At 44.2% G+C, this 10,553-nt stretch overlaps 1 protein-coding gene across 1 annotated transcript; it reads right to left on the bottom strand.

Annotated features, from left to right (window-relative positions):
• Positions 1-2,605: 2,605 nt before the first annotated feature.
• LOC106569923 (E3 ubiquitin-protein ligase RNF139) lies at positions 2,606-9,750 on the bottom strand. The gene is made up of 2 exons (XM_014141661.2): positions 9,411-9,750; positions 2,606-5,144 (listed from the first exon to the last, which is right to left on the bottom strand). Exons 1-2 carry the CDS (start codon positions 9,571-9,573, stop codon positions 3,292-3,294), a joined length of 2,016 nt encoding a protein of 671 aa, XP_013997136.1. The 5' UTR covers positions 9,574-9,750; the 3' UTR covers positions 2,606-3,291.
• Between the last annotated feature and the right edge of the window lie 803 nt (positions 9,751-10,553).

Below are 10,553 nucleotides of genomic sequence, written 5' to 3'. Positions count from 1 at the left end.
TCATCCCGTGCTGTCTGTTGGTAAAGCAAAGTTTATAAAAATGTTGTAATGTTACCACCTTGTGGTTTAAAACAGGATGTGCTACTCATTTTATTTCGAGGCATTATTACATTAGTAGCCATGTGTGATCAGAAGTACCTTTGTTTTGCCAAAAAAATTATAATAATGGCTGCATTGTCAAGTATCTATGTGAGGATTCAGCATTTGGTTTGAATTTGGTTTGTGTGTTGTAGGCAGAGTTGGAAAATGTCGATCCCTTATCCCTGGTAGTTCCTCCTAGGTACTTGTCAAAACAGCTCAAAGTTCATCACTGCTCATCATGTCATGCTGTGATGAAAAGGGTGCATTCACTACAGTGTTTGATGGTATTCTTGGGTACTTACTGACCAAACCACTATTAAAGATGATCTAACAAATGGCTAAATGAACAGTTTTACTTTTAATTAAAAAGCTAACTAAACCAATAATCAAAGTCCTTCATTGCTGAAAGAAACAAAGCACAGCTTTCAATTCCTGATTAGGGCAAGTGATACTTTCAGCAGTTAAGTTACATTTCTTGATAATAATTAATATTGAAAATAACATTGTAAACTTTAGTTTCTCTGGAAGCCGTTGCCATTTTTAAATAATGTAATTTTAGTTGTGTTTTAAAACTGCAATAGAATGGATAAAAGCCAATGTATGCTTGATCTGACCATGTGTTCGGAGGCCTGGTATGGAGGGTGTGACGCAATAGCCAATCATCTGGAGGCATGCAGAGGCCAAATCAAGCTCTGTACCGCACCGCCAGACGCCTCTCAAATTTTGTAACAATGCGGAGGGCTCCGTGTTGACATGATAGGTTGACGGTAGGTGGGGCAATACGTCCTGCATCAACACAAACTCACTTCATTGACAATGGCTAGTGAGGGGGTGCAGAAAAAATATTTTTGCCTGAGTTACGGACACAATATCGGTCCACTAGCACTCTTAAAGTGGAACTGATAGCATTTTATATTATTAAAATCTGTTCACACGCCCAGGAAGAATGACACCTTTTAAAACATTTTCTGACAAGCAAGCACTTAGATATGGTCATTTTCATAAATTCTTAGAATGTTTGGGAATTACGTATAGTAAGGCATTTGTGAAAATTCTACAGCAATATAGAATGGGAAAGCGGCCGTGCTTAATAGACAGTTCAGTAAATAAAACATCTGTCTCGTCCAGGAGTCTACGCAGACCGGTCCACCATAACCAATCAGAGCTAGAGTAGGCATTTACGTAAACAAGCTATTTGCCACACAGGCCTGCCATCATTCACTTTGAACTGGACTGTGTGTTTACAGGCAGTTGCAACAACGCAACCTTTAGATTAGAATGCATTCACCAGAAGCCACAAATACACCTGAATGGATTTCTGAAAATATGTAAATACCACGGGAGTCCTCTTAGATTTAGGAACTTTACAGTCTTATTGATCAAACAACCATGAAAAGGTAGTCTCACTCTCCCTCAGTTATGCACATCAACAACAAGATAAGGGACATTAGCTAAACCATCTCAAACTTTCAGCTAGTTGCCCGTCAAAATTGCACTGATAAATGATGGGGAATTGTAGCCTACTCATCCTTCTGCAGCTTGCCTGCCAATGCATTAATTCTTGTCCCAACCATGCTCCCACGCTGTCTAAAGTTGGCTAACTTACTAGCTACTTCCAGACACAAATGAAAGAACGCCTCACTCTGACCATTTTAATCGCCCTAGCAGAGCTGGTTAGGCTGTTTACATGTTATCTAAAGCGTTCATGACTAACAATTACTTTTTTTGCCTATGTTTACTGACACCGGTCATATCTAGCAGGTGTTGTGCGTTCGTGAATTCAGTTATTCTGCGCTCTGACACTCAGACGAGAGTGCTCTGAAAATCAGTGTAGATAGCCTGAGTGAATTTGCGAATGCAAGAGATGTACTAACTAGATAGCAGTTCAAGTTCTTACTAGCTAACCAAATGACATCTGCATCTCTAGCCATGTACAGCCACCGAAAAACATTGAGTGGGAAAAGTCAGTCACTCACCCACTCCTCCAATGACAAGACATCCTCCTAGCAGCTAGCTAGCCTCCGTGTTTTTAGCTTGGTACATAAGTTGATACCCTATTCTATTAGCCACCGTAATGACTGACCTGTGATCATTGCCCTTGCTAGTTTGATTGACATTCCCAGCCTTCGTTACATTTGTCCGTTTTTGTCCAAAATATTGAGTCATTGAAACTGAGAGTGCATCCCGAATAGAGGCAGCAAACAATGCATCAGGCCAGCTGTGATTTACAACCTGATAGCAATATTTTGTGGACTACCAAGAAATGTATAGGTGAATTATATTAATTAGGCAGTCAACTCCATCCATCTATTCTGCCAACAATGCCTAAGTGTACATCATGGAATATTGAGTAAAATAACCTATGTGTAAAACCTTTGTTGGTTTTATAGCATACTGGGAATTTGATATTTTTTACTGATATTATGGTTGTCTGATTCGTATCTGCAAAGTAGTTAACGCTGTCAGTTCAACTTTAAAGGCCCAGTGCACTTTTGTAAGAAGAAAAAAAAAAAGGCAAAAAAAATATTGTTTTAAAATTGTTTTTATTCATATTTTTCAGGGGGTGCTGTAGCACCCTCAGTACCCCTACTTCCCCTGGCTATGGGGCTATGGCTACAACTATTTGAAGTGAGCTAGTTGAAATGCAGAGATCACTTAACACATGGTCTGATCAAAACATGGTGCAATTTCAGTTTCAAGGTAAGACTCAAACATCTGAAATCGAGTAAAGTAGAGTCAAAACACTAATTTGAATACAACATCTTTTCTAAGGGAACGTGTATTTTTATTACATGTACAATAACGTACACAATTTAACCAAGGTCACACAAGAGACCAGTAGTAATGATAAGAGGTATATCAGTGATTACAGTAGCACGTCACGTTTTAATTAAACCTCTTCTAAGCGCGGAGCTCTCGGTGCTGCGGAACCCCTCTCGGCTCTTAGCTTACCTTCTTTCAGCAAAACAGCAAACACACGACCAACGGCATCCCTACAAAACACGAGGAATGTGGGTCTCACACTGAACTGCACCTCTTGGGACACCCAACCACCTAGGCACACTCAGTCATAGCAATTACACCTCTGCAGCTAGCCCAAAGACAAACAAGAAAGGAAACAAATCTAAAAAGAGAAAATAAATGACATCCCTGATGTTGAGAAAATTGTTTAACTTAAATATATATAATATATTTCTCTCTATATTCTGATCAGTCCCCATTAGAGTCTGTGTCATCATTAATATAGTCTTCCTCTATAGGCGTTTCCCTGTTCTGTGTCCCCCACTCATCCTCGTCATACTCAATACTGTCATTATCCTCCAGTAGTTCATTCTCAGGCTCAGCTCCACCTGCGGCTGCTTCGTCCTCTGCCCCGCCGGGCTCTGCAAACTGGCCTAGGTCCCCGCCTGGCGCCACGTAGCCGTTGTTGTTGGAGAAGGGTGCCTTGTCACGGACCTCCTCCTCAATGTACACCTTCTGGTGGCACATGGGACATGTGTCCTGGATGTAGAGCCACTTACGGAGGCAGAGTGCGTGGAAGTAGTGTTGGCACGGGGTGATGCGCGCAGACGTGGCAAACTCCTGGTAGCATATAGCGCAGACGTCCTCAATGTCGCGCAGCTGGTCGCCCTTCACCTCCGGCAGGGAGTTAATCTTCTTGACGGCCGTACGCCGGTTGATGAAGGTCTTCCAGCCGTTCTTAGCCTGCAGGTAGATGTTGAAGTAGGCGTGGAGGCACATCATGCAGGCGCGGATCTTGCTGCCCGCCTCAAACATCATGGTGTAGGCGCCGTTGCCAAACATGATGACGCCAAAGACAAACTCGATGACGCTGCCCATGGAGCGCACGTAGTAGACATAGTCGTCCAGCTTCTCCCACAACACGTTGTAGTAGCCATCCACCATAAAGAGGCCGTAGACCGTCAGCGACACCACCACCTTGAGGCAGAGCTCCACGCAGAAGGCCGTGACGGCGAACAGCCAGGTGTTGAGGGCATAGTGGTGCCACAGGGCGTAACTGAGCACAACAGGCAGCACAAAGAGACAGAGCGACACCAGCAGGACCGGAAAGTGGCGGCGGAAGGAGGAGACGTGCGAGGCACTCAGCGACATGAGCACGGGGTCCGTCATGCCATGGATGAAGTGCAGGATGGCAGTCAGCAGAAGGCACATGTTGCGGCTGAGCCGCACCAGCCGTTCCTCAGGGTCCAGGCCACTGAGGCCCGTTTGCAGGGCCAGGATGAAGAAGAGAACGGGTGCCACGAAGCCCAGCCGCTTGTCCTCCTCCTCGGTGGAGCCGATGAATGCTAGGATGCTGAGGCCCAGGTAGTGCGCGATGGAGGAGATGACGGCGCTCATGCCCAACACTGTCAGCATAGAGTCACAGCCGCTGATGATGAGGTTGCTGAACAGGTCCCAGAAAACGTCCCATGTCAGGTAGCTGTGGTCGCCGCTCTCATGCCGCACCACCTTGACCACGTAGACCAGGATGATGGCCTGCACTGTCATGCGTGTGAGCCAGAAGACACGCAGCACGTCCGGGAAGCGGATCCTCTTCCAGGTGTCCTCCACCAGAAGCTGCAGCCCGTAGATGCGGTACATGTGACGCACCAGCAGGTAGACGTAGCGGCAGGAGTAGTAGAACCACTTGAGCTTAAGGGCCAGGCACACAGCTGTGTTCAGAGCCAGTGCCAGGCCAGAGGCCACCGCTACCAGTTGCCGTACGTCCACGGGAAGCTCGATTATGAGCCCCAACAGCGGAATCATGATATCCAGGACCATAAGAGCAGCAAACACAGACTGAAGGTTTAGCAGCACCACATAGCCCATGCCAAAAAGGAGTTGCACCACGGCCATGCCCAGCCATAGGGTGGGCCCATTTCGTGGTAGGAGTCTGAAGCCCAGCGCTGCTTTGTAGTAGGCGCTGTAGAAGTCTATGTGAGATGTGGCGTAGTAGTTGATAAGAACGGCCGCCACTCCCAGGAGCACAGCGAAGAATAGTGTGTAGACCTTGAATAGGGCCTTCTGTGATAACACCAGGACCACACTGGAGACCGTGATACCTGAAACAAATTGAAACCATAGTGTCAACATACAAATTGTTTCTGCAGTGCATGCAACAACAAAAATGTTTTACCTTCATGCCATCACGAGAAATAAACCCCCTACTGTACAACAAGTATTGATTTATGATAAGGTTTAGAACTACAGTTAGCTGGAGAGGAATCAGTCATTTGGCAGTATCTTACTGTTTAGGCAAACTATTTGCCAGAAAATACCGACCCTACCGTTAATCTTCGATGTATCAGTGTGGATAAAGGTCTAATGGAGTACAGTGTCATATCCCATCAATGCATCAAGGTATGTTTTGCGACCCATATCTCACGCCGGCTCCATGGTGTCTTAATGTAACCATGATTGCGTTCCTACCCCAGTGCAGCTCAGTGTAAACAACCACAATGGTGGGGTCGGTATCTTCTGGCAAGGGAAACTAAAAATGTGTCTGAAAAACATTACATAGCTCTAAATGACATGTTTGCAAGGAGAGAGTAGTATGGTACACTACATGACGGTCCCATGTGGCTCAGTTGGTAGAGCATGGTGTTTGCAACGCCAGGGTTGTGGGTTCGATTCCCACGGGGGGGCCAGTACGGGAAAAAAATAACAAAATAAATAAATAATAAATACATTTAAAAAAATGAAATGTATGCATTCACTCTAAGTCGCTCTGTATAAGAGCGTCTGCTAAATGACTAAAATGTAAATGACCAAAGGTATGTGGACACCTACTCGAACATCTCATTCCAAAATCATGGGCATTAATATGGAGTTGGTCCCCCTTTAGCTGCTATTACAGACTCCACTCTTCTGGGAAGGCTTTCCACTAGAAGTTGGAATATTAGTGGGGACTTGCTTCCATTCAGCTACAAGAACATTAGTGAGGTCAGGCATTGATATAGGGCGATTAAGCCGGCTCGCAGTCGGCGTTCCAATTCATCCCAAAGGTGTTCGATGGGGTTGAGGTCAGGGCTCTGTGCAGGCCAGTCAAGTTCTTCCACACCGAACTCAACAAACCATTTCTGTATGGACCTCGCTTTGTGCACGAGGAGCATTGTCATGCTGAAATAGGTAAGGGCCTTCCCCAAACTTTTGCCACAAGGTTGAAAGCACACAACAATTTAGAATGTCATTGTATGCTGTAGCGTTAAGATTTCCCTTCGCTGAAACTAAGTGGCCTAGCCCGAACCATGAAAAACAGCCCCAGACCATTATTCCTACTCTACCAAACTTCACAGCTGGCACTATGCGCATTGGGGCAGGTAGCGTTCTCCTGGCATCCGCCAAACCCATATTTGTCCATGGGACTGCCAGATTGTGAAGAGTGATTCATTACTCCAGAGAACGCATTTCCACTGCTCCAATGGCGGCGAGCTTTACACCACTCCAGTCGACACTTGGCAATGCGGTTGCTCAGCCTAGAAACCCATTTAATGAAGCTCCCAACGAACAGTTATTGTGCTCACGTTGCTTCCAGAGGCAGTTTGGAACTCAGTAGTGAGTGTTGCAACCGAGGATAGACGATTCTTACACTGTACAGCACTCGGCAGTCCCGTTCTATGAGCTTGTGTGGCCTACCACTTTGCAGCTGAACCATTGTTACTCCTAAACGCTTGCACTTTACAATAACAGAACTTACAGTTGACCAGGCAGCTCAAGCAGGGCAGAAATTCAAAGAACTGACTTGATGGAAAGGTGACATCCTATGACGGTACCACGTTGAAAGTCACTGAGCTCTTCAGTAAGGCCATTCTACTGCCAATGTTTGTCTATTATGGAATGCCGTTTGGGTCTTTAGGTGTCAAAAAAGATACGTCAAATAACACTATTTGATGTGTCCAATAAGCTTGTTGACCAATCAGGACCTGGATATGACTACATCTCATTAATAATTTAACACGTTCATTAATTTTGTACATAGTTTTTACACTACATTAGTTTGGTCCCGTGTGGCTCAGTTGGTAGAGCATGGTGTTTGCAACGCCAGGGTTGTGGGTTCGATTCCCACGGGGGACCAGTATGCGGAAAAAATTTATGAAATGCATGTATTCACTACTGTAAGTCGCTCTGGATAAGAGCGTCTGCTAAATGCCTAAAATGTAAATGTAAATGTACACAGTGATTACACTATCACTCGTATTTCATATGTCACAACGATTCATCGATATGTATGCTACGATGCTGGTAAAGTTGTCTCGCGCACCTGCCCTTCCCCAAGCTCTGGACAGTGCTGGTTGTAAAAAAGCTAGCTAGCTGATGGACGCGAACAATGTTCTTTCCAAAAAACACAGCAAAACGACAATCTGTTCAGTTAGCTAGCTAACTATATAGCTAGGTGTCATCTAAAACATCCCTAATTTATAGGACAGCTCTTATTTGATTAATGGTGGTCGGACCCATCTATGTGAAGCTAGCCACAATAGTGGACTTTGCGGTTAGCCTTCAAAATAAAAGTATGTCATTGACAGTGATGCAATTGAATACAAATAGAATGTCATAATTGAATAGATCATGCTAAACGAGAATGTTATTTAAAATCAAAAGACATTTTGTTAATTTGACAAAAAAAACGAAGAAAAAAAAACCCATACTGGATGTATTATACTTTAGAATTGCATTGGGGGCATTCTTATTTCAATGGTACAGCATTACCTATGGATTGTGGATCAATGGGTTGTGGATCAATGACATGGGGTATCAGTCTACTCAGTGACACTCAGAACATTAGCGTCATAGCTCTTATTGCAGGACTCTGAAACAACTCAATTGAGGCACATTTATTGTCAACCTATGTGTATTGAACACTATTCCAGAGGAAAAACAATACTGCGTTGATGTTTTGAAGTCTGATAACTCTGAGGAGGACGTTGGGAAAAAATATTGGGTATTGAGTAGACTGATACCCCATTTCATTGAACCCCAATCCTTAGGTAAAGCTGTACAGTGCAATATGAATGTCAATACACACAATAGGCTGACTGTGAACAGTCATAGTCCCGCAATAAAAACTACAACGCTAATATTTGCGTAAACTCTTCACAGTTGTGTTCTGTGGGTGTCACCGAGTAGACTGATACCCCATTTCATTGCGTCACATTCCAACCTTGTTTAACATCATCTAGTCTAAATATGGCGTGATTCCACCAATTGTAAGCTTCTGCATCACTTTCAAAAGAGGTACTTTTATTTTGAAGGCAAACCGCAAATTCCACTAATCTGCCTAATCTTTGTGGCCATCTTCACAACACATAACCCGGTCAGGTTGAGCCTCACTAGCCAGATGAAGCTAGCTGGCTGCTTATAACGTTAGCTTTGGGCGGTCGAACAAATAATGCCTTATTACCAACGCGGTATTGTAAACACATTGTTCTTGGCCAGTGTGTGCTTGTTTGCAGACTTCTTTAGTACAGTTTGACAGTGGTGGCGCATGGCTTGCACGTGCAAATTCAGAACACACAACATAATTGTGTTATTTGACGTGTCAAATTAAAAGCTTATTTAAAGCGTCAACTAGTGTTATTTGACATGCATCTAAAGACCCAAGCGGCGTTCCATAGTCTACGGAGATTGCATGCATGTGTGCTCGATTTTATACACCTGTCAGCAACGGGTATGGCTGAAATAGCTAAATCCACTAATTTGAAGGGGTGTCCACATACTTTTCTATATATAGTGTAACTTGTATACTAGGTAGGTAGGCTGTTTGTCACGCAAACATTGTGTTGGAATTGAGGGCAGTAAGTATGCCCCAAAAAGGCACATTGAGTTCTGCAAGCTAGTTAGACGTTTGTTTGACATCTAAACATGTTTGTCTGACAGTATTGACAGACCAAAATGAAGGCCACACCGTCAACTATTTGTCCTTTATGGACACAACAGGTTTAGCCTATACTTCACAAGTTTACTAACTACTTGGCCCTAAGTAAAATATCTTAAAACACCTGGCTGGCATTAATTTGTCTGATAGACAGGCATATGACCAAAATATTAGTTAACGCGTTACTTAGTTGGCTAGTTAACTGTACTAGGAAGCATACAATTCGTTGGGGTAGAGTTATTAGCTACCTAGCTGGCTAACAACTGCGCAAAACAAGGTCTTCAAGTTGTTATCGCTGGTAAATCGGCTTTGGAAGGAGTGGACTGTAGTCGAGGCCCTTCGCCATTGACGTGACGCGGCTCAGCCACCCTGATGTGTACAATAGTAACTAGCTAGCTGTCAAGAGGGTGGTAGTTGCTCGCATGTAGGGGTCCAAAACGAATAATTATCTTACCCATGACTCGGATTAAAATCTTCCCCGCTGTCCCGGCCCATCCTGACCCAGGATCATAGTAAGAGTTAAAAATGGCGTCGATAATAAAGATGCAAGGGACGCGAAGTGCCACATCCAGCACGGTCAAGGCTTGTTGGCCGATCCGGACATTAGCTGATGCCATTGCTTACGATGTAAGTCCGTGGAGGACTCTGTCACTCCGTTTTAGAGTTTAAAAACCCCAACTTCTGGCTTCTTTCGGTTTCAACTTCCCACACGTTATTTAACGGGGTCCGTACAATCCGCCATCTTCGCCTGTTGCTATGCAAAGAACGCGGAAGTTGCTACTCTTTTTGATCCCCATCGGACACAGATAGAACAATGAGACACATATTTCACCGGATGTACAAATGTGAAGCATCCTGTTGGCGTTTCATTCCCTACCAAATATGGTGAGGAGAAGAAGCCCGGTGATCGGCTGTGGGAAAAGATGGAGCAAGATGGATTTTGGCCGACATGTAGCAAATGTTCTAATATATGAAACATTTGATCTCAATACAGTTTTCTGTTTTCAAAACTATACTATGTTAAGAACAGAGTGGACTAAGTGTTGTAGATTTTACCCTTTGGCAAAGTTTCTAAAAGTTGCGTTTTTTAGAAGGGGTGCAAACGGCGAATTGAGTTATTGCACACGCGAACTTCAGAGTAGGCGTTCCCTAAAGGAAATATGCAAATAAGTCAAAACGCGGCAATAGGCTTTCGCTAGCTCGTGCTTGGCTCTGCCCACCTCATTGCTTGTTCTTCCCACTAGGATTCATTTCTCCCATTTCAAACGATAGGCCGTGGCCTATCTTGAGTTAGTTATAAAACATCTTTGCCTCGGACGTGAAAAGGTGTGGCCTGTGACGTTGTCGACGTGCCGTATGGCACTTTCACGACAACAGGGAACTCGGGGAAAAACGAGGTCAAATCATAACGTCAGTGATATTCAGGTCTGAACGTTGGAGATCTAGAAAGATCTGTCGTTCTGTTCCAGAACAAGGCAGTTAAGCCACTGTTCCTAGGCCGTCATTGTAAATAAGAATGTCTTCTTAACTTACTTGCCTAGTTAAAACAATTTGAACCACAAGTTGGAGATTTCCAAGTTCCCAGATGTTTTGAATG

The sequence above is a fragment of the Salmo salar genome, chromosome ssa14, assembly GCF_905237065.1.
Source record: "Salmo salar chromosome ssa14, Ssal_v3.1, whole genome shotgun sequence".
NCBI classification, from domain to species: Eukaryota; Metazoa; Chordata; class Actinopteri; order Salmoniformes; family Salmonidae; genus Salmo; species Salmo salar.
The sequence above is the reverse complement of the archived record's forward strand: the minus strand, read 5'-3'. Positions and strand labels throughout refer to the sequence as shown.

What these genes read in the sequence shown, in the direction of transcription:
- LOC106569923 (XM_014141661.2), bottom strand. Translation starts at nt 9,573, where the DNA reads ATGGCATCAGCTAATGTCCGGATCGGCCAACAAGCCTTGACCGTGCTG. An exon ending in GATTTTAATCCGAGTCATGG is followed by an intron (nt 5,145 to 9,410) that starts GTAAGATAATTA and finishes AATTTGTTTCAG; the next exon opens with GTATCACGGTCTCCAGTGTG.